The sequence below is a fragment of the Trematomus bernacchii genome, unplaced genomic scaffold, assembly GCF_902827165.1.
Source record: "Trematomus bernacchii unplaced genomic scaffold, fTreBer1.1, whole genome shotgun sequence".
NCBI classification, from domain to species: Eukaryota; Metazoa; Chordata; class Actinopteri; order Perciformes; family Nototheniidae; genus Trematomus; species Trematomus bernacchii.
In genome coordinates, this window is record NW_022987698.1 from 4,472,668 (window position 1) to 4,498,083 (window position 25,416).

Below are 25,416 nucleotides of genomic sequence, written 5' to 3' on the forward strand. Positions count from 1 at the left end.
TGGGAAAAGTACTCAGATCTTGTACTTAAGTAAAAGTAGAAGTAGGCCTACTTCAGTGTAGAACTACTCTGTTACAGGTAAAAGTCCCGCAATCAAACATTTTACTCAAGTAACATCTAAATATACTTAAAGTAACAAAAGTAAAAGTACTCATTATGTAGATTGGACAATTTCAGAATAATTTATATTATATGTTTTGAATATAATAAATACATTAAAGTGTTGGTGTTGTAAAGGTGCAGATAGTTTTAATGACTTTGTATGCTGCAGGGTAGCTTGTGAATTTACTCCAGGTGTAACTAAAGTCTTATTTAAGTATTGATTATATTTCACATCATTAATCCAAGTCTGTAAAGTAACTAAAGGTATTAAATAAATGTAGTGGAGTAAAAGTACACAATTTACCTCTGAATTGTAGTGGAGGGCTGTACCTAGGCCTAGTACAAAGTAGCATAACATGTAAATACTCAAGTAAAGTACAAGTACCTCAACATTTTACTTAAGTACAGTACCTGAGTAAATCTACTTCGTTACTTTATACCACTGTATATGTATATGTTTTTTTATAATTATGATTTATGTTTTCACTATTACTTTTTTCGAATCCACCGCCTCGCAGCGGAAGTCGTCATATGACGCAGGAAGAGGCGCCCTGCATCATCGATAGCGGGACTTTGATTTCAGATTTTTGATCGTCACTAAAACCAAAAGTTTTGTGCATTTCTTAAATAGCTGTTTCTTTCTGTTTACCAGACATGGCCCTACATGTTGAAGCAGATTTACCACCTGAAGTTGCATGTCTGAAAGTAAGTCTGTTTAGTTACAAACCTTTTGCTTACATGGCCGTTAGCTGTAAAAGCTAAATGAAACCCTCATCATATGAACTTAAACGGACGATAACTATCGATTGGCGTTACAATTCTGAAGCATTTAAAAATACAAAACACATATAACTTCTATACACCCACTTATTTTACCTACAATTAACTAAAAGATTTGCTAACTTAACATGGGCTAATAACATTAGCTACGTTGGCTGGCCATACAATGTTCGCTTTAATACTGTCAACAGATTTGTCATTTGAAAAATGTCACTGAAGAAACGTAACGTTAAATGTTTAGTAACTAACGTTAATATTGACCATGAAGGAACCATTTCCATCCAGACTGTCCGATCTGTTTTAACTTCAACTCAGGTTACGTTTACGTAAAAACGAAACAAACCAAAGGATTGCCTACATGTGCTTAACGTTAGGTATTGGGTCATATTTGTGACATGTGTTTTTTTTAAATATTTTTCTAGTTATTGTGCTTTTTATCATGTTTTTAATTATTGTTTTATTATTGTACTCCCATTGTGTTATTTAATATTTATTGCCTGTACAGCACTTTGGTCAACTGAAGGTTGTATTAAATGTGCTATATAAATAAATAAAGATTGAGATTGAGATTGAGATATTTAGTAAATTAGATGTATGTTATTTCGGCTGTAGCTGACAATATGAAATACGACCCCGCACAAAAGGTGTAGGTTAGCTGTTGTAGGTGGAAGAAGTACTCAGATCTGGTTTTCAAGTTTATTATATTTCACATAATTAATCCCAAAAAACTCATCCAGACTTCCATTGATTGATTGATTGATTGAAAAGTTTATTAACAGCTTGTATATTGGGTACAGTACAGTACAGCTCAAAACATACAATTGTTAAGGGGATGCAGACCAGAGAAAGACTTTCGTCTTGTTTACATCAGGGTCCCCCATTTCCAATTCATCATATCATTTAAGACATATAAGACATATTTGACATACAGATGGCTTATTTACAATTTACATACAGTTGGTTTTTTACATACAGATGGCTTATTTACAATTTTCATTTTAGATTTCGTTCTAATACATCCTAACCGGACATTTAAGACATACCAAGTCTACAGATATACAGTTAGTAACAGAGTCTAAAATGCGAGTATATACGTGATCCATCACGTATCTCAGATACAATGTACAGCCTAGAGAACAGTCATTCGTCAGAGATGAGAGCTGTTGTTGGGACCTGGACTTCTCTCGGACTGGAGGCTGGCTGAATAGAGGGAGTTTTTTCCTTTTGATGGGATCTTTGATGGGCTTTGTCTGTTTGACCAGGCGCTCACTGACATACAGTGGAGGAAATAAGTATTTGATCCCTTGCAGATGTTGTAAGTTTGCTCACTTACAAATAAATTAACAGTCTATAATTTTAATGGTAGGTTTATTTTATCAGTGAGAGTAAGAATATCAAAAATATATCCAGAAATTGACATTATATGAAAGATACAATTTGATATGCATTTAACTGTGGGAAATAAGTATTTGATCCTTACAAAACATGTCTTAGTACTTGGTGGAGAAACCCTTGTTGGACAGACAGAGGTCAGACGCTTCTTGCAGTTGGTCTTTGTCCTGAAGATCTGTGTGTATGATACCTTTAACTTATTGTAAGTAACGCTGGTACGTCACTAACTTTGGTTCATAAACTAATGTTTAGCACTACAGAGAAATACCAGGAATGCACCTCCACTCTAAGGGCCTACCTACATGTGAAACATATTTTTAAAAAAAAGAGCTATTATTGGGTTATTTCCAGTTTGCTAATAGTTGTGCTGATCCCTGTCGTTTTTCTTATCTGCAGAATGTGGATGCCCTTCTTCGGTGTCCTATTTGCTTTGACTTTCTCAACATTTCAATGATGACGAAATGCTCTCACAACTGTAAGTAAAAAGTTGTAGCTATGGTACTATGATAAGAAGCAAACTACTGAGAACATGAATGTAAGACCATTGACTGACTTTTTGAAGATTTGAAATGGTTCAATTTTATTTTAAATGGGTGTATCTTTGCTTGCACATATATCTACTGCTTAGAATGTAAATGCCTTTTTATTCCAGAATTTAGCATTCTGTCAAATATGAGAGCACTATTAGGCTGGAGGTACTCAAATGAGCAGCTATGATAAAACCACACTAGACCCTCCTCTTATGAGTATTGAATACAATTGTGCCCTACAGAGAGCTTTTTTTATGTGTATTGTTAAAACAAGAATTGTCACTAAATACCAACTTTTGATTAAAGTAAATACATTCTCTACCTGATGTCTAACGGACTAATTCTTAACACACTGTATTTTTGCATTTCATTTGACAGTCTGCTCCTTATGCATCAGGAAATTTCTCTGCTATAAGATGCAGTGTCCTGTTTGCAATGCAGTAAGTATGAACTTGACTTGAATTCGTAATTATGCCTCAAACACATTTGCATAATCATCATGGTCGTTCCCTTGATGAAAAATTACAGATAATCACCTGTAATTAGTTGTATGAATTTGATAAATGAGACAGATCCTTATTTACTTGCTTCTTCTTCTCCTTTCAGCAAGCAACAGAGCAAGATCTAAGAACCAACCGTTTATTGGACGAGCTGGTTGTTAACTTCCAGGCTGCAAGGTAACCATACAACACATGATAAAAGGACACCAGTAAACTGTCTGTAAATACACAGAGTGTACCCTGCATCATTGGTAGCCATTTTTTCAAAACAGTAAAGCCTGTTTTGGTTTTGTTTAACAGTATTGTTTGGTGTCCACATAAAAGATACGCAAACATTAATAAATTATGCTTGGGTCACTAAATTACCTTTTTTGGCACTTTAATTATCTTTAAGCACTGTTACATCCAACTGTTTGTTTGGCCTTTTGCACACAAGCTCAGATAGAAAACAAGGATATAAGCAATTCCTGTTGTTAATACCATCTACAGCAAACAATAGTTCTTACAGTTATTGTTAATATTTGCCCTCAGAGGTGGATCAACAACATAATAGAAATGGCACAGCAGGAAATAAAACTTACTCCACAATCCATGAAAAACCTCTTCCCCATGAACACAGGTGCACCGCCTGAGCGTCCCTCTAGTCTATATCGTCATGGTTCATAGGACTGAAGAGAGAAACGATTACTCTGGTGATTTCAGGGGATCTCATTGTTATTGAAAAGATTACAATATGTCCACAAGGGAACCCATTTCTTTTTATTGCAATTTACCAGCATTAGAGAAACACTTATAATTGCCTTCCAAAAATCCTCTTCAGATTTAGGGATTTTCTTTAAATCAAATGGGGATTTTGTTTTCATCAGCTGAGGTCACTAAAGCTTGTCCTTGTATTGCTCTTCTGTGTGCTGTGTAGCACTCGGTCTGATATTCTTTCATTACAGCAGGATGTAGGCATAGGAAGCTGTGTCCTGAGCTGGTCAAAGAAAATGTCTTTGTTCTTTGAATTTGAGTTGTTGTTTTCTTTCCATTGACACTGTGTAGGGAATCATTTCCTCTAACTTGATCACATGGTGACAACTAGGCACTTGCTTGCACTCATTGGTTTGTCTTAGGCAGACTGATACATTCTGGTTAAAGTTGATAAATGAGATTAATTATCCCTGCTAGTTTGGGATCCTAACATCTTTCTCTTCCTATCATTCACACTCTGTATCACTGTTAGTCTACTTTCTGTATCAATTAAGACATACAAATACAAGAGTAAACCAGAAGTAAAACACATAAACATCTCCTTAAAAATGTCTTCTTTGCTTTAGTCTAGCTATTTCAGGAACAGAAAACGTTTTATAAACATACCTTTTATGGGCAATCCCTGTTTAAGGTGGACTTTTTGCACCTGCCATGTAAAATAGATGATAGTAAACCTCCTTGACTTAACTGGCTCATTTTCTGTTCATCAGTTGGCATTGATCCTGGAAAGAAATCAGCCAAATGATTTCTTGTGTGATAAAGTGCTGTTATCAGTCAGTAAGCTTGTCCCTTCTATCAATCACCTCAATGTTATAATCAACACTCTGAAGGTCAAACTGTAGACTTTCTGATTGTCATCACTGTTATGAATGAGTAGCTAACACAGCTGCTCTTTCACCCGGATTTTAATTTCCTGTTCCTGTCTAGCTTTGAGCGCCTGAAAACATGGTTTTCCTTGTTGGGTGACTTTGTCATTGAGCATTGTTGTCTCAAACATACTTGTTTAGGAAAAGTTCATTTGCTAAATATATTACAATTTAAAACCTTTTTTCATAGATTTTTATGAAACTCTTAATGAGATTTTCGACCTGTGTAAAAATGTGCCTGTACAGAATCATACAGGAAAAAAATATTTAGATATTTAGATAACCCCGGCATCTGTCAATACAGTTGCTGTGTTTCCTCAAAGGGTTTGTGGATTGTTTCTTCCATTGGGCCACTAAACTTTCTCACCGTATAACATTGTGGAAGCTGTTTGCTAACGGCACTAATTTACTGCCATTAAACTAGAGGCCAATTTCTTTAATCAAGTTTTTAGCTCTTACTGCACTGCTTCACATTAATGCATATAACTGCAGTACCCAATTACCTTGCAGTTTCTCCTCATTCAGTGAATCTACTTACATGGATATAAATGGACTTCTCAAAAGATGCAGTCTATTTCATTTGAATCTTTCTTAATTTGTACATATGTTTTCATATAATTGTCATAGCAGTACTGTTTGTTTTAAATTAAATAATTCACTAATAAATGTGGACAAAGTAATCATAGAATGAGATTGGCAATCCACAGAGGCCACCCAAAGGACTGGGGTCAATACGTTTGTGTGTGTAAGTCACTAACTCCAAAAGTGCTATGGTAGCTATTCTTGCTCCCAGTCCCAATTATAATAGATTATTCTTCACATTGTAGAGGGAATCAATGTCTGGGGACAATTTTAGGTTCAATTAGAGTATGTAAATGAAGTAGATGCTATTGACTTTCTTGCTCTTTTGTTCACTACAGGCCTGGACCTGTATGATCAATGAGACATCAAACTAAAGGCTTAGTCTTCTGCTTCCTTTCTCTTAAACAGTATCCCGCTTAAATAGTGAATATTGATGTGTTTCCAAAGGTGAAAATGTCTACTTCAATCAGGAGAGACAAGTTTTCTTTTGATATAACGATATATATTTATTGCCGGGAATACACAGATGCGTGTAATGGTGTTTGGCGATTAGACCCCGTTGTGCTGGAATATCATTCGGGAGGGGAAAAACCGAACCGATGAATCCCCCTGGGGTCTAGACACTGGTGGTGGTGGAGGCATAAAGGGATCGATGGCTGTTCGTCTGAAAAGGAGTGGTTTATCTTGACCCTGGATTTGGAAGAAAGGAAGGTGGAAGGGGTGGAGCAGGGCTGTGTTGAGTCGTCTGAAATGTCAACTGTGAGGAAGGGGAGAGAGCAGATTTAAAGGTTTAGCAATGCACTATGATAGGCTTGTGGGAATAGAGGCGAAGTGATAGGTTTAGCTGGGGAGTGACGCCCCCGATCACTGATTGAGAGGAGAGAGAGTAGTAAGCTGGGAATAAAGATAAAGAAGATGGACTTTTATTAATCCCTCGTGGGGAAATTGTTTCTCTGCATTTGACCCATCCTAGTGTTAGGAGCAGTGTGCTGCCATTTTGAACGGCGCCCGGGGAAGAGGTCTCTGCATTTGACCCATCCTAGTGTTGGGAGCAGTGGGCTGCCATTATGTACGGCGCCCGGGGAGCAGTGGGCTGTCATTATGTACGGCACCCGGGGAGCAGTGGGCTGCCATTATGTACGGCACCCGGGGAGCAGTGGGCTGCCATTATGTACGGCGCCCGGGGAGCAGTGGGCTGCCATTATGTACGGCGCCCGGGGAGCAGTGGGCTGCCATTATGTACGGTGCCCGGGGAGCAGTGGGCTGCCATTATGTACGGTGCCCGGGGAGCAGTGGGCTGCCATTATGTACGGCGCCCGGGGAGCAGTGGGCTGCCATTATGTACGGCGCCCGGGGAGCAGTGTAGGGAACGGTGCCTTGCTCAGGGACACCTCGGTAGCACTTGGTCTTTCCAGGACTTGAACTGATGACCTTCCAGTTGCCAAGCCAAGTCCCTATGGACTTCGCCACCACCGCCCTGAATATGTGAATGAATGAGTAAAGACGGTCTTCCTGGTTGAACTTGCGCTAAGCTTCATTTGTTACCCATTTGTTATGCTTTTTTTGTCCTGTCTCATTCATTGATAATTGATAATGTGCAAACGCATTGGTTTGCAATTTCTTTCTTAAATCCCGGAAACGAGGTGGCTTATTAATTATGAATGGCCTAAGTCTCCTTCCTCCTGCTAAATAATGAATTGTGGATACTATCTGATTGAACTATCATGTGTTGTTAAACCAGCTCCATCTCTTTCATTTCCACCTAAAATGCCACGTTACATTTTATTTCTGAGGGGGAGTGATAGAATGTTTATTTACGGTGCCAATGCTAGAACAAGGCAATAACAATGGAACGGCTCAAAGTTGTTAAATCTTTCTGTTGGTATTTCCATTACCTACCTTGTCTTAATGGACCAGGCAGAAAAGCTCAAGAGGTATATCTTGATTTGTATTGCTTGATAAAAAGGAACTTTTAAGCCACTTGAAATTGAATTAGTATGGTGATATAAAGATGTATTTGGTTGGTAGTGTTTTTATCACCTGGCTGTAGCAAAGCATAGCTGCTTGTCCCCATTATTTAGAATCAGAAACAGGTTTATTACCAGGTAGGTTTACACGTACGAGGAATTTGACTTGGTGTCATGGTGCATAAAAACAAGAATTAAAAACACAGGTAGAGAACTATAAAAATATTAAAAATAATTAAAAATATATAGTAAACTATAACAGTATTTACATTGCAATGGAATGAAATAGAGGAATAAAATATGGAATAAAAATCAGCTGTAATACAAAATAATGTTGTACATTGTGTGCATTAATGTAAAGACAAGTTTTTAGAGACAAGTCGGAAAATTGAATTCAGACAAAGAAGATGTTACAAAATGTTCATGCGACATGGTATTGTAATAAACAACTGTCACGCATAATACAATGCAATGTTTGTTACAAATTTTAAACAAGGTATACTATATATGGTCTGAATTGTTTTAAATATAGTCTGATAAGCACTTCTGGCAGATGTCCTCTCTATGGCAACAGCCAGTAAACTGCTGGGGCACAGCAGTTATAGCACCGTTTGACATACTTAAGAGATGGAAAAATAAGTGGTTGCTCAAATGAGGCAGAAACGGTTTCAATAATGGCTGTAATGTAGAATGATATGAAATACTCGGGTTGTTTGAGTAAGAGTGCAGTTATCATTTAAAGTAAACAGATGCCAAACTGAAACTTTTAAAGAGGGATTTTGGTACTTTTTCATATACTTGTTTTGCTTACCTTCTTAGTAGTATCTGCTACAAATAATTTGCTGCAATACCAATGTTTGTGCAGAGATCAGTAATAGTTAAACATGGCTGAATGCAGATAAATGGTTCTGTTCCTACTTCAATAGGAACAGAGCAGATGTTTTCACATAACATATGTGCAAATCGGCTCTGCCACGTCATGCATGTGTGTGTGAAACTGCTCTAATGGGGACAGTAAGCACAAATAAGTTCTAGATATGGAAAGCAGGACATTACACACCTCATTGGTTCCATTTTAGTGCAGAGTAATGGCCTAGCTACAATTTGTTTGCTTTCCTCATTTCCAAGAGTGTAGCCAAACTGCCCACTTTTTCTCGCTGTGTAGAAAAGCAGCGAGATAATTGAGCAGGTGCAGTCTAACGTCAAAGAGCTTATTTTACTGTCTCCAGTGTTCATTGGCTCTTCTCATTTTAATGTGCTCAATATGTTTTTAAGAGAGCTGTAACTGCTTTACCTTATACTCAATGTAATGATACACTTGTGTCTGTGATGAATGTGCATTCGTTTGACTTTACTTTGCCTTTTCTTCTTTTTTCAAGGCAGCAGTTGTCAAAAGCAAATGTTGACACTCCTCCAATATCCCCAAAGAACCCAGCTTCAGCTGTCAAATGCAGAACTCCCAAACAGAGAGGCCAGAAGTGTAACAGTACTGTTTTGAGTAACTTTTTCCAAAAGATGCCTAAAACATCTCCCGCCAAAAAAAAAACGGCACGATGCTTCTGATTCTCAGTTAACTCAGCGGGGGAAAATACAGACTGTACGCACCGACAATGCAAATGACGCTGACCTACATTCAGCAAATGCACGACTTCCAGTGGTTGTGAAGGAAGAGCCGAATGATGATGAGGAGGTGTCATCTATCCAGAATTTGATGTCAGTCAAACGGGAGGCTGCAGGAGTCCCGCACAGTATCAGCACCGGGGATGCGATGGCACATTCCTCGTCACTATCGAAAGACATAAAGCCCGTAATCAAAGGTGAAGCCTTTCTACCTGTAGATGAGGAGCGCTGCATCATCCAGTGTGACTCACCCTATCTAGTTAGCTTCTTAACTCACTCCCAAATTCACAGTCTTACTCAATATGATCATGGATGGAAGAGCTGTTTGGTAATTGTTAGATCAGTTGTATACCGTAACATGAGCAGTAGAGACGACAGAACAATTTGATGATGCCAACTACATGGGAATAATGTAAAAGCTGATGTCACTTACTGTGACCCTATTTATGGATTACATTCACTTTTCAATTTTAAAAATGTGTCTCATGTGTACGAAGCAGGCGAAACAAGGCCTATGTCTTAACTTGATGGTCAACACTAACTTATCTAAAGCTAATTATCCAATCATTATACAACATTTATATTCTTCATACAAAAAACAAGAGTAAAGGTTACCTTTAGTTTTAATGTTGTTTGACCTCTGCGTTCTATACCTGGTTAGGATTTCCAGAGTAGTGGGTGTTATCGATATGCAGTTTTGCGAGCATTCACTGAATCCATTACTTGCCCACTACTCTTGCTTCTATTTAAAAAAGAAAACCCCTTTTAATGAATTCCTGCTTAAAGCCATTACACTGAAGAATAACCATCTTTACTTTTGTGTCAGTCATTTTCGTGTGTTTGCATACAGAACTTAGAAAGGGTCCGTTTGGTGCAATCCTTAAAAATGATTGGAATCGAAATATATTTGATATGGATTTTAAATGTTTTCTTTTCTTCTAACTAAGCTGCTAGTAATATCTTTACCATTTGGTTTTTCAGTGGAGTGCCCTGTGTGCTCTGTAAGTGTGCCGCAACAGTTTATCAACAAGCATCTGGACACGTGTCTGACCAGTGGAGACAGGAAGGAAAGCACGAGGAGGTAAAATACCTAACTGAACACTTAAGCAAAAGCTATCTTCCGCTGTAATGCTCTCTATCGTCTCTATTTGTCAAACAAAAGACATTTTTAAGATTTTTGGAAAATTAGAATGATGAGAGAGGTGTAAAGGTTTGCACTGATCTTATCAAGATGCCATGTCACAATTACTAAAAAAACATATAAAGATCTATTTATGTATTGTATGAGTGTTTAGACTGGATCTACTTGCACATGTAGTGGCGTTAGATTGCATCGTAAAAAATAAAACTACTTTTTCAGGGTTGATGAGGCTACACCAGCAGTTTTCCCTTACTTCCAGTATACAGTATATGCCAGACTATGTACTAAAATTATATATATTGCTAAGTGTTGGACTGTCACTTCAAGGTTACAAATTAGTAATTTATGTACATCATTTATTAGACTGCGTCTGTGACATAATTTGAGAGACTGATCCTTGTCAGTGGCCTTTAAACATTATCCAATATGTCAATGCATCATATAAGAGGTTCTGTCATAGGTAATTTTTGAAGCAGTGCAAAATACTTGATCTGGAGTAAACCTTCTGGTCACAATGAGTTGCTGAAGTTTTTATATTCTGGTCATATCTAACCAGCCTGCATGAGGGGGATTCCCCTTGATACCAACCTTAATAACTTGCACTAAATGTCTTAAATTCAAGACAAAGTATATCATATAAAATAACACATTTGACAACCTTTCTGAATTCAACAGGATTCTAGAGTATCAGAGGTTGTTCCTCCACTCGGCTGATGAATTGCAACTCCCTTCCATTTATTCTTTTTATCACCCATTTCATTTTGTTATGACCTCTGCCGTAGTCATATCATTTTTAGAAAAATATGATACTTTCATGTCGTACAATCAAATGCTTTTCTGAGCCCATGAATGCCCCCCACCATCAGGCATTATCAAGTTGTATCTGGTGATAATTGAATCTAATAAAAAAATCCTATCCATATGTCTGTTGCAGCTCTTTATGCAATACGAGACGTCAAATGACGAAGGTGGTGTACAACCTGCTGTCCACGCAGGAGCTGAAGAGGAGGCTGAAGGAGTGCCATCTCTCAATGCAGGGTCCTCGAGACCAGCTGATCAAAAGACACCAGGAGTTCGTCCAGATATATAACGCCCAGTGTGATTCACTAAACCCAAAACCAGGTGAGGGCATTTGGCCATTATTCCATAGGGGTGATACTGTATTTATTTGCATTCATGCGTGTATAGGTTGACTTGCATGACTTGTCTATGCATCTAATTGGATTATATAACCTCAACCACAATGATATAGTGTGAGGAAAATGGTGTTGACTAAATCACTTAAACTTCCCCTCACAGTTCTCATTATACATGCGTCTTAGTTTCACACCACTTAGTGAAATCTTCACAGCCCACAGCAATATGCTTAGCTAGACACTTTATATATGATGAATAAGCACGCCACCTCCACCAGATTCAACCTATGGAGGTCTGAGATCACTGTTGTGTTTTAAACCTTTTTATTCAAATTAGAGCATTTAAGATGTGTGCACAAAATTGATCTTTCTGGTGTTTTTGAACTGCGACCTAATTGGTCAAAGGCTTTTTATTTTGTTTGAGAGCACATTTCATATAACGGACAATATTTGTGCTTTCCTCTGTCAACAGCTGAAGATATTGCCAAAGATTTGGAGTCCAACGAGAAGATCAGGAATCAACTGAAGGCTAAAACCAAACCTGTGTGTAGTAACTGTTTACTGGGTTTTGTGTGGGCTAGAATTACATGTTATTTTTCTTAAGATAATGTTTTATACCACTTGTGCGACTGTAGAACATGTTTTAATGAGGGATCGTCACTTTATCGACAGTTGGTGACTAGAATGACATGTTATTTGATTTGTTATTAGAATGGGCCATTACATATGGCATTGCATGCAGGAGTGCAAAAAACAATACAGACTACCATTGATAATTTTAACCAAACTACAGGAAAGGTCTTTCTAAATATTATGTTATCATATGTTTATTTCTTTAAGGTCAATGCTAATCGTCCTGTCTTTTTTTCTCAATTCTAATTTCTTGCAGGTCATGGTTTTCACAAAGAATCAGTCTGAGAAGGATATTGATGACGTTCACTCAAACTACAGTAAGATTTTAGTTTTTATTCAGACCCTGACACTTCAGGAGTTTGTCTCTGCTGTCAACTGATGAAACTCTCAGGAAATATCTATAATTTGACCTAATAATCTGTGATTTATCATGATTAATCTACTAATAATTGAGATACTAGTATTTACTTGTATTTTGGGGGAAGATAGAATAAATACACGTGTGAACTAGCTAGTGCATGCTTCAGCATAATACCTTTCCTTTATTTTCAACACGTCTTGAGAACGAGTGCTGGTGTGCAGTCCAGTGGTCCGTGCTATTCTTCTATTTTTGTGGCAGTTCCTCTGCTTTCTTTTCCCTTTTCACTTCAATGCAATTCATGATAATGATCCTTGCTGGAAATACAGGAGCAACTTTGAGTCAAACTTGGTAATTATATAGTTTGCATTATTCCTTTTTTTATAGTTCCCTCATTTACTGTGTGCATTAAAGCTTTGGTGTTAACATCCCCATTTCAACTGTTTGTTGCTTTCTTCTTTTGAGTGACACCATGTATTTCACAGCTACTAGTACTTGGAAACACTTTGGTGTGATTTTCCATTCTAATAAAGTGCTGCAAACTCCTGCTCTTGTAAGACTTAAGGAGGGCTACTCTATCACATTCTACTTTTTGGAGTGAGTTTGGAGCTGTGAATCATATTGGGTTCACCACTTAAAAGAAGATGCCAGGCAAAGCAGTCACAGTAAAGGCAGCATAGCTAGACCATTACTTTCCACTTTGGTTCTCCAGTACAGTTTATCTCGACATTTAAGACATTCTCTATACACTCGCCCAAAGAATCTTGTATTTCCTTTTCATTGCCTTTTCTTTTTTTTATGCCTTTTTTCTTTTAAAAGAGATATACAATATAGCATGAGACAATGACAGGATTCAAATGAAGCACCTCTGATTTGATTTCCCCACAGGCAACATCAGGTGGTAAAAACGTTGTTCTTTTTATCTGAAAGTTTGTGTTTTATTCCTTTCCTTCTAACTTCTGAGGCAATTTGAAGCCTGGCAGTCCACCTCTGCTTTGAAATTCTGTTGGAAATCCTGTTTGATGATTTAGATTTTCTGTTACTATACCTCAAAGTACCAAAAGGCAAGTCTGTCCCTGAGTTTTTGACACCAGACGAAAAATTGGTCTGGGAAGATTCTAAAAGTCATATCTCAGAAAAGGACGTCTCAGAAAATGCCTTAAGACTAGATACTTTTTCCAAAGACCCATCAATGCATTTCTTTTTCCATTTCCAGGCAGCTCTAGTTCAGTAGGAAAATCCTCAAGGGACATGCATTTGGCTTGAGAGGTAATCCAAGTGCATTACATTATTTTTGTCAATTTGACTAATTATAGTACGGTAATGCAGTTGAGAAGTAGGGTTTGTTCTTCTGGGAACTGAAGACATACTTTCATGTCAAACAAAATCCTCACGATTTGTAATCTCAATCTTACTTCATTCACTGTAGAAGCCATCATTAGGAGCCAGCCTCATATACCTTCCATAACAATTTACCAGCAACAGAATTGTTATCTTCAATGAGTCATTTTGCAGCAAATGGTGGATTGGAAATGTAAAACTGATGATATCTTTGTCTGTAAATACTGCTGAAGATTGTTTGAATATGATTTGATAGTGCTACTTGGCTATTTAAGTGTCCTTCTAAGAGTTTTTTCTCCATTTGCTACGTACTATTACTCACAGAAATCAATACCAGGTCTATTCATTTCTTTTAATTATCAGGGTAGAGGTCAAGCTAAAATAGCAGATTAGAAAACATTATCCAAAATGATGTTGTAATGATCGAGCAAGATAAAAGGCTTGTTGGAAACAACTCCGCAGTTCTAAAATGGGTTGAAAAATGGTTGTGACTCACAGGAGGAAGGTTCTATAAATAGCCGCACTGCTGTGATAACCTCTTGATTTATCAGTGGAGGATGTGGATGACTCACTCCACCAGCATTAGGAATTGGGGAACAGCAGCACAGAAGCAAGCACACAGTGAACACACCGGGTGATGCAGCCTTTAATGTGACACATTCTTTTAGTGATAATAAGATATGTGGGTTGTTATTCTCATAAGAATATCCCCAAGGTATATCCTGGAAATGCTGCTTCATGAAACCAGTCCCAGAGAAGTATGATCTTTGAGCTTAACAACTGAAAAAAAATGTTGTGATTGGAGTTACAACATACAATGCTACTGGGATAGTAAATCCACTAGCATGCAATGTTGAAAATGCAGTAACCCCTATTTTGCATGCCTGATGCATTCCCTTTTTAAAGCTGTGTGCTGCATCCCTTATGTCTGTGAAATGTACCTGGTGCATGAGATGTTAACATCACATGTGTAACTCACAAAATGCACAAATTAGTCTAATCCTTACAAGCCTGCAAACAAAACAAAAGTGTTACATGTGTACCGATGTGAATTGGGAGTCGCACTCACAGGCAAAGCTCTGCAACAGCATTGTCTCATCTTTGTGTCTCATCTTTGTGTCTCATCTTTTGCTCACGACAATATCAGAGGCAAGGCTCGGGTAGCAAAGTTTCAAGTGTTAATTGCAGTGTTTTGGTCATTTTCTCTTTCCCTCAGTGCTGTCTCCATACTCCTGTCTTTGTTATTTTGTGTTTGAATCACTGCCCAAACTTTTATTATTATTTTGCCCACGTCCCTTGTCTTTTCAATTACTGTTCGGCCTCCCCCACAGGAGTAAGATGATTTTGTTACTACAGTAATCTCCTTTATGAGCTTTCGTTGGTGGTGTTTAACCTCAAATACAGAAGCCAATGAATAAAACCATGTATCTTTACAAAGCTATTCAACCTTTCCCAAAGAAAATGAGTCTGCATTCATGAATATGAAAACAGTTTTTCCCAAACAACACTCCATACAGCAATATTCTTGTGGGATGTTATTTCTGTATAGTATTTTTTATTATACATTTAAATGTATTTTTAAAATGCATTCTTTTTTAAATATTCAACCTTATTTCTGACTGCAGGGAAGCGGCACAGCAGTGACTTTTCACGCCTGATTGCTCAGGTTCAGGGTCACTTAGAGACCACCAAGCAGACTCGTATCAAACAGGAAGTCATTGTGGAAGGAGACGATGCACAGAAAACAGAGGCTGCAGGTACTGCAATACTTTTAACTCTATCAAGGAATAAAATGTTCTTTAGCAACAGGAGACTCAAAGGAATATAGGGACTCTGATACCTGATCCCCATGCTAACGTTATTAATTGCTTTGTCGCAATTGTTCTTTTACCAATCTGCAAAGTGTGACGTGCAATGCAGCTCAATGTGATGGGTGAGTGTGTGGGAGAGTAAATGAAGCTCACTCATTTACTTGTTCCATCCTTGCCAAATTCACAACACGTCTGCACTTCATTGTTGGGCACGTCAGAAATGTTGAAAGTTGAAGAGGAAGTGCAGAGAGGGAATTTTTCTACTTTCATTTACCAGGTGTCCAGAATCCAATGAATGATTGTGTTGCTCTGTAACTGTAATCAACCATATACTTAACATGTGTTCATACAGTTTTTCACTGCCTAAATACACTAACTAAATTATTTAATATTGGTGTTGCATGCTGCTGCTTTACCATTGAGAATATGTAAAAATGTGGTTTCTAAGGGATACCAAGGTTGTCAGAGGCATCCTTTATATGCACACCACCCTGATTTTTCCTTGGTGTCTGACATAATGATATGTCTATTTTGCCCCCTCCTCATCACGTCGCAGAATCAATAAATGGCTCGGTGATGAAAGCAGAAGACGAAGAATCTGACGAGGAGCCACCTACAAAAAGAATGGAATGGTCCTCCAGCCCCACTCACAGTGAAGTGTCCATCAGCAGGTGAGCCCTACATAATGGACACTTTAGACACCCTCAGAGGTCAGAGCTTGTTTTCAAGTCAGACCTATACATGCGACAGAAAAGTAGGATTTCTTTTTGTTATATTATTTTTCTACAGTTTAAATCTGTCTATTTCACACTGATTGGTATGCCTCTGGTCTAGGGAAACCTAGACATAACATTAGTGTTACTTCCCACTATTTCCATTCCTAACAGAGGCCAGCTACAGTAATAACCTGAATCCAAAGCCAGCAGTTTACTTCCAGTTAGACGTATACATGTCGGAGGAAGAAAAGACATGTCCTACTTTGCACGGACAACTGTCTCCTAAAGCTTGTTTGTATCCTTCGATTACTCATAAAGCATATGGCTCCTCATCTAATAAGTATAAATACACTTCTTCGCATTTTACTTAAGATAAAGAACATCAGCAAAAGTATGAAATAAGGAACATTAAACTATAAAATGTACCTGCACAATTCCTACCCGTAAAATCTGTTGTATCACTTGGAATAAAGTGTGACTGATGACACATCCTTATAATATATTCTACAGATAGCCATTAAACATTACATTTGTCAATAGTTTACACACACAGTACAGCAGTGAATGGAGTAGGATAGACCAGTGTGAGTTACTTTTTAGCATGACTTCTCTACGTCCTTGATAAAAAAGGAATGAGGCCGAGTCATGTACAGTGGAGGATTTCTTTTTTAACCTTGAAGATTCTCATCTGGAGTTATCTCTTCCTTTCACAGCCTCTTTCAGTCCTTATCTCCCACAGTACCTCCGTAAAAACTTTAATGTGCTGTGGCACGGCAGGACAACATAACCTGTATGTTATATAAAAAAGAGTATTTATTTTACTATTACTTTTGTTACAAAGGCTTCTATTCTATTAGGACGGTGTAGGTTCATGATCCTTCATTTAAATCAGATCTTTAGCATTTAGAAAGTGTTGACTTTCAGAACTGATCATTTGCTATTTTTTAAGGTCTTCTTGTTTACCTAATCAACCCAGTGAAGTGTGAAATCATGCAGAGGTACATAATTACAAACCGCAAAAAACAGCTTAGCAGCCACAATCTGCATCTGCCCCAAACAAGCCCCTTCTCCACGCCTTCTCCTGTTATAGACAACAGATAGGAGTGTTACAGAAATCAGACCTCAGATCTTCTTTAATGCTAGTTAGAAATGAGGTTGGGACATCTAATCCTTAATCAGCCTCATCTTGATGGGAACAACAAATGCTTGTTAGAACTTAACAACTTCCCTCTGATGATGACTACATTCAGCATCTTGCATATTTAATTGAAGACAAATATCGTTGATAGTGATTGTGGATAATGGTTTTCATATCTACATATTTTGTTTTTCTGGCATTTTTGGTTTACATATGTGCAGCAATAAATCTGAGACATACAGCCTGTAGAAGTGAACTATGACAATTCCAAAGGGAAAAACCCAGTGTTTGATTTACTTTGAATAGGACATTGATTGTTAAGGTTACTTGGTTCACATTGAGTGTATAAACAACACCCGGATGTCAAAGGTTCATCTGTGTTTTCTGGCAGTTATCAAATGGCATTTCCACGAAAAATGGCACGCCTGAGGATAAATATAAAAGTTGTCGTATGGTCATTGTAGTCTATGTTTATTCAGTGATAGTAGAGAGAGACGGGAAGTAATCTAATGTTTGCTCTAAATCTTTGTATTCTATATCTGCTATTTAATATTTTTATTTACTGTACTTTCATATGCAAATAAAATTTTCATTAATTCAAATGACCTCAAAACATAAAACGCACATGGTTGCAAAGTTGCTTGGCGATATTAGCTCAATAACCTACAGAGGTGAAAGAAGTCCAGCTCAACTTGATATGTGTGCTAGAGGAGGATTGACAACCCAAACAGTCTAGATGAGCTTGTGTAAAAAAAGAAAATAATGATAATTGGCTGCAAAGGATATTAGTCATTTTTTTATATGTAGCAAGGAAGCGTTTTCATTTTAAGTGTGATGAAGAATGCATATGATACATGAGTTCAGTTTACCAGTGCATTCAACAGATTGAGCACAGCTTAATGTTAAAGCATAGGGATATCATTGTGCAAATGCCAATAATCCACCTTTATATTACTGCTCATTCACAAAAACTCACCTGTTGCTTACGTCCACAAAATAACTTGTTAGCTTAAAATGTGTTTGCTCTCTCTTAGGCTGCCTTTACACGGGAACGTTTGCGTTTATGCACAGTATGCGTTTTCAAAAAAGTCTTCCGTTCACATGCATTAGTTTCATTTAACGTGTCTGTTCAAACGAGACCGCTGGAAATGCTGTAGTACATATGCATATGCATATAGTTCATGTAATTCTCCATGTCCACTTGTTGCTGATGGTTGTGGTAGAGGAGCTGTAGATGTTGTACTAACATCTGTAGCATGGTCAGTAGCAGTAGCACTAGCAGCTACTGACAGTAGCTACTGGCCATGCTACAGCAGTGAGCAGGAGAGGTGGGGCTATCATTATTTTTTCAGGAAATTATCGTATAGAGGCGATTACACGGACTCGTTTGACCCCCCAGAGCGTTTCGTTTGCAAATCTATCCACCTTGGGACCCGTTATCGTTTGTGGGGTCCGTTTCTATCGGCCTCTTGTAAATAATAGGGCTATACGCACGAGAAACTATGCAGATACAAGCCGTTTCGTTCTCGTGTAAAGGGGGTAAAACAGGTTATCACATATCTGTTTAACATTTACATAGTTTTACTGTTTGGTTTAACATTTTGGAAAATTATTATAACAATGTTAAGCTGCAAATGAAACCCATTGGCATGTTGATTTGGCAAATGCTTAAGAACATTATCACTATGTATTTATTGTTATAATTGACCTGCTCATACAAGTTTGATCCTAACACCACCATGATCAGCCTCATGCTGTTCAGTTCAAAATGCACAGCTGCAAACTCCAGAGCGGTTGTTGGTGTTGGTGTCCGATCCAACTTTATTTATATAGCATATTTAAAAACAACAGAGTTGACCAAAGTGCTGTACATCAATAAATATATAAAAAAGCAGCATACATACATTTAGAGAAAACCGATAGGACAAAAATAAACTAATGTAAAAGCACGAGACAATGAAACATCCTTATAGCCGCAGACGGAAAACCCTCATACATGATGTAAAAACATAACAAACGAAATTGAAAATTGAAAACCCCAATTTAGAAACACAGACTGATACGTCTTATACGTGGTCTGCAAAAGCACAGGCACTTCAACAGCCTTAACTCCCAGATCTCACTGCGGGACAGCATCAGACAGTTTTGCAACTATACCCTCTTGGTAATATGAAAAATCTATTTCTGATTTTCTTTATCCTGTCAATGGCATGACTTTTCCACTGATAGTTGTGTCTTTATGATGCGTCATACAGTCTACAAATAAGCATCGTCCATATATTTGATGGCATCACAGTCTTTAAAGCAGCTTTTTTAAGGTCATTTACTAAGGTACATTCAGTGTACTAAGTTTCACTATTGAAACAGAAAAAAACCTATATCAGTACAACTTTGTAAATGATATGTTATTGCTCTCCTCTCTCTTTCTCCCATCACAGTTCCATCTCAGACATCTTTGGTCCGGAGGCTGTCAGTAACCCTCAGTGAGTAACCCTGCTGTTATTGCAACTGTCAAAATGTTATCTGAGTGTTTTTCTTTCACAGAATCGTATTAAAAGTAATCACACAGTTCTGATAGATTAACATGGGACTTTGTTACAGAGTCAAGAGACTTTAAAGTGGAAAGAGACAGATGAACAGAGTTGGGGTCGTTACTAAAAAAAAGTAATATATTACATATTACATATTACTTTAAAAAAAAGTAATATATTACACTACTTCGTTACTCTCTACATAAAGTAACTCGTTACTTTACTCGTTACTTTACTCGCAGGGCCGGCCCGCCCCTCCCTACAGGCAGATCACGCAGACTGCTAAAGTTTCAAATGTTCTCTTTAGTTCAGTTTCCATTGTCGCATAAGACTGATCCAGATAGCTCTGACTATGGCTGTCCTCTGTCTCCTGCTATCTGTATTTTGCGCAGTATATCTCCGAACGATGCGATGGTGATTCCACTGTGCAAATGGGCAACATTACCTCTACTATGAAGGATGCTACAAGCCTGTCCATCTCTGCTTCGGCGGCGGCGCACTCACAACATCCTCACTCTGGGTTCGGGGGTCCTTAGCTATTAGCTTCACCTTAGCATGTGTTCTTTGCAGGTGTTTGTTGAGGTTTGACGTGGTGTTTGCAGCAGTGGATAACAGCTTCTGGCCTGGACACAGTTTGCACCTCACCGTCACATTCCTGTCTATTCTTCGGACGAACTCAAAATAATGGGCATACCTCCACCCCTCGAAAGTTATCGCTGACTCTGCCATGTTTATGCAGCACTGCACGCGGAGATGTGGACGCGCAAGTCACGCAGATTACGTACATAGAAACCTGCGGCGGAAACCCCTCTTGTCTGTCAGTGTGATTATGACTGATTTTATAAAAGTAACGAAGTAACGCGTGTCGGGGCAATGTTAGTAACTGTAGTGTGATTACTGAATGATAAAAGTAACGCGTTACACTACTCCGTTACCGACAAAAGTAATATTATTACAGTAACGCCCAACTCTGCAGATGAATATACACAATACTAACTTTTATCAAGTGCAAACATAACCACGCACTGGTTTTCCTACTTGCAAAGGAGAAGCATGATGTGTTTATTGTTGCATACAAAAATCCAATTTTTACAAAAGCTTATCAGGTTGACGACATGGGTCTGTAAAGTGAGGTTTAATTTGAGTCAACAGCCAGTGTTAAAATGATCATGGTTATGTTTGTTGTTTTGTTAGAGCTTATCAGATCTCTACAACAGATGGGGAAATGTCTCCCTGTATTTGAACTGCGCATTAAGTCAAGTTAAGGTCGAGACAAGTCTGAATATCAAATACATATTTGGGGAGGTTTTGGACATTTCCAGATATGGATCTGACAGAAATAATGCTTTGACATTCTTCCCTTGTCATTGATATTGATCAATCCTGCCTTTTTGTTGAGGCATCTAAAATGGTCTACGAGCCATAATAAAACAAGTAGAGCCAGTAAGCCTGTAAGACTGCCTGCTTTCATAGATGTTGTTTTTCACTCGCAGCTTAAAGTTGGACAGGTTGTCCCTGGTCTCCTCTGATGTTATACCATGCTTTTCCTCATGTTTGGGGACCTTAGTTATCAGAGGCAGCAGATAGCACTCCTGTCAAATAAAAGTGGTGCGTTTTTCTCGAAGTTAGTGTCCCTGAGCTCCAAGTGATTGACAACGTCCCGGGCAATATTTCTAGGGACACTTAGTTATTTAAGCAATACATTTAATTGTTCAGTTGTCCATGACTCAAACCAATTATAGCTGTGTCAAGTGGGCTTAATATTGAGACCTAGTATTTGGAAGTCTATTTTCTGGATTCTGTTTATCCTCTTTCTCTTCAATTAATCATTTTGTTACTGGGCTCTTACTGCTGTCATCTATATCAAATTATTTTTGACAGTTTAATCAAACAGCAAGCTCTTCTGGTGACTTGGTACGTATTCTCTTGCGAACTGCGCATTAAAACAGGATTGTTTCTCTTTTGGTCACAGAAGATAGGACAAGCATACATTACAAACTCTATGGCACATCACAGTTGTCATCAATTGTTATCATTGTTCTGTGCTGTATGATTATAACTCACGGGGCAAGTTTGTTTCAAGGACATTTAAAATATAGAAATCTTTGCTGTCATACTACGAACAAAACAACAGTCGCACATACAGCTCTGAAAAAAATGAAGAGACCACACTGAGGCATTATCGGTTTCTCTGGATTTACTATTTATAGGTATGCGTTTGAGTAAAATGACATTTTTATTTTATTCTTTAATTACTGACAACATTCATCTGTTGGTATTCAACTGACACTGGAATGGAATGGTTGCCATACATGTAGAGATTTGGAGTGGTTCATTCTGCTCATTTGTTCCAGAGCTGTATATCAGGGGTGCGATCTAACTTTGTGTGTCTTGCGGTTAACCAAGACCCTCTCCTAATCTCTTTTAATGACCAGCTCATTTTCAGTATATAGTCACAGCACACCAGTCCTTTTGGGTCTTGAAATGCTTGAGCAACTCAATAGGCAAAAGCCAAGTCTGTGTGTTTCCCAAGTGCGAAAATATATGTATTTTTCCATCAGGCAAGGCTTTATCTCCTCCCCTCAGCCTTTGTCTGACAATCATGAGAACTTAAATGTTGATTGTTTAGTCCTGATCCGCACTTTGGAGGCAAACTGCTTGCTTATGAGTAATCCAGCATGCTTAGTTGTCTCCCCATTCTCCCCACATGTGGACTTCTGACCCAAATTCCAGTGCTGGAATTTTGTTTTTCCAGTCCATTCAGTGAAGATAGAGAGGCAGAGAAGTGGCTGGAGGGTTGTATACATCTGTAGTATAATCAGCTGAAGAGAGCCCTTCATGTGAAGCTGTAAGTGGTTCCACATGGAAGATACTGCGGTTTCATGTTATCTGAACATCTCTTATGGGACAGATGTCACCACGTGCTGACCTGTGAAGCCCACCATGGCTTATGCTGTAGCAAGAATTACTGATGCGTCAGGAGACAATTCATGAGGGAAAACAGCTTATTTAAGGGCATTGAGTGCTCAATGCAGACATGTTGCTCTGACAACAGTGAGGTTTCTTTCAGAATAAAAGGAATTTTAATGATGAAAAACGCAGATTGTTCGTCTATGATAAATAAATAAAATACTATATTATTACCACGTTGGAACTGTCATATTGATGTAAAAATAATGAACAGAGTTGGAATTCAATATGCCAGTAATGTGCATTGCATGATTAACCTCTCATACATTTTGGAGAATACACAATTATTAAAGAAGAAATCTTGGCAATTCTGTTCACTGACCTAATTAAACGCTACCCATGTTGTGTTTATTAGTTTAGGAAAGGGATATCACATGACTTGTGATAATAATATCATTATCCCAGTGTGTGTGTGTGTGTGTGTGACAATATTCACTTGCTTATTCTATTTTGCATTAAATTATGCTGATAATAATCCCTTTTATTGAAGTGAACAAAAATCCAGCTTTTTACAAAGATGTAATGTACAGTAGTTTCATTCTATGACGGATTTAATTAGGGGTTTACTTACCATCAATAAAATGTATTAACACAGATTGACAATATGAGACTATTGCAGGGCATAAAACAATATTAGTATTATTAGTGCTGTATTGTTTGTGTAAAGGCTTGCTATTATTAAAAAAGAACATTCTACAGTACCTTTTCTCTTTTATTCTACACACAATAAGACTCCCAGGATTGAGGAGAGAAGGAGGCAATTTAAAAAAGACCGTTTGAGATTGATTTAAATCATTTGTGGTCTTTATGGCTCTGGGGCCCGTTGCTGATGCATATTTTGGAAAGGAACATCGTGATCGGTAGGTCATGTACTGCTAATTGATTGATTTTGTGCTGAAACAGAGCAGCTGGTTCTCAGCAAATGTATAATTATTTAGCAGCAGAAGCGTGACAAAAAGGTTGTGGCTGTATTACCACAAAATGTGACTTTTCAGATTATCCTTTGTTTCAATTTAGTGCAATTTAAAAGCCTTGAGTAATAGTTGTTTTACTGTTTCCTTGTTTTTACTGCAACAACACTTCAGGACATGGAAGTCTGAGCATACTAATAATACCATCTCAATCAACTTAAAGGTAGGGAAGGTCATTTTGGAGAAACCGGCTCAAGTGCGCTAGAATTTGAAAATACACAACCGGAGAAAATCTGCCACTTCCTTATAGAGCCCCTCCTCCAACACACACGAACGCGCACATGACCAATGAGGGCACGAGATAAGTTTGTGCACAGATGGAAGGCTGACAGGCAGGTAGGCCATCCAGTTATTTTAGCCGGGCCGGCTAAAATGATTGGTCGTGCTTTTTACAGTATTACAGCTTCCACAGGTGAAATTGTTATGGATTCTTTGTCAAAGCACTTAAGATACTCATTGCTATCGGGATGTTAAGAGCATTCCATGGAATATAACAAAAAGTGTATCTCGAGCCGGTTTCTCAAACTTACCTACCCCACCTTTAACTTTGCTTATTTTTATTTCTTTACACAAAACACTAAAAAGATCACCTCTGACAATGTTCTATCATAGAGACACGGAGGGGAAACCAGGTCAAAAGAGAGCGTCGAGCACGAGAGAAGACGATGCAACATCCTCGCTCGTCAGTGGAAAACGACGGCGGAAAAACAACGATGTAAAATATGTCGATTAAATACATTTTTGACTGAAATTCAAGCAAATTATGAAGTGATGCACTTTATGATCTTTCTGGTTACGGCATTTCATTTTTGTGACTTTCTGAAGTTGTGTTGTGTACATCATGTTATGGTATTATGTAATGTTTAGAATTGTTCCATTCTTTACGGTCTTGTGATCCACGATGAGCTGTTGCCATATCATCACGTTTTTCCAGGACCAAGAGGACTACAAAATCACTATTTGAAACTATTCAAACACTTAGCGTGGTAAGGATTTGGTTACTGTTTACAAATCGGACACACTTTTTCTTTTCTTAATTATTTTCTTAATATGTCTTTTCATTACTTGTTTTAAGGTTCGGTGTAATATGGAGTTTATTCTGAAATAAACCTGTTGAATTCTGTGGTTTTGTATTTGAACATTTTTCTGGTTACATAAAAACGTTATCTTCCAACATTCACCGCCCATGTCATCACAAATTGATGTTAACGTGTACAAGTCTAAACATTTGTGCTTTGGCACTGTGCTGTAAATAATAAATTAGCAGTTGTATGAATGATCCCCAAAAATACCTAATATGCACTTTTCTTTCACCAAATAGCTGGATGTCTTTCTGTTTGCTAAACTATCACGTCAATCTTCAAAATTACCCTTGAATATTTTGGCGACCTTAAATAAGAAGCTTAGTCACATAGGATTCCTCTGTCATGGCAATTGCAAAGCATGCAACAAATCTGGAGCTTTTAAATTATTTGTTTTCTTTGAAAGAAAAGTAATCAGGGTCAGTTTAATTCAATGAAACCTAATGCTTGTGAAAACCGCAGGTCAAAGAAAGCAAGGGTGTAAACACGTACCGAGG

At 37.9% G+C, this 25,416-nt stretch overlaps 1 protein-coding gene across 1 annotated transcript; it reads left to right on the forward strand.

Annotated features, from left to right (window-relative positions):
- Positions 1-646: 646 nt before the first annotated feature.
- rad18 (RAD18 E3 ubiquitin protein ligase) lies at positions 647-25,126 on the forward strand. The gene is given in 14 exon segments (XM_034139414.1): positions 647-806; positions 2,670-2,748; positions 3,182-3,243; positions 3,410-3,480; positions 8,851-9,007; positions 9,009-9,288; positions 10,073-10,172; positions 11,167-11,354; positions 11,841-11,911; positions 12,258-12,318; positions 15,326-15,457; positions 16,068-16,182; positions 19,804-19,848; positions 24,450-25,126. Coding segments are annotated over 14 exon segments (1,533 nt in total). The 5' UTR covers positions 647-755; the 3' UTR covers positions 24,571-25,126.
- Positions 25,127-25,416: the final 290 nt, after the last annotated feature.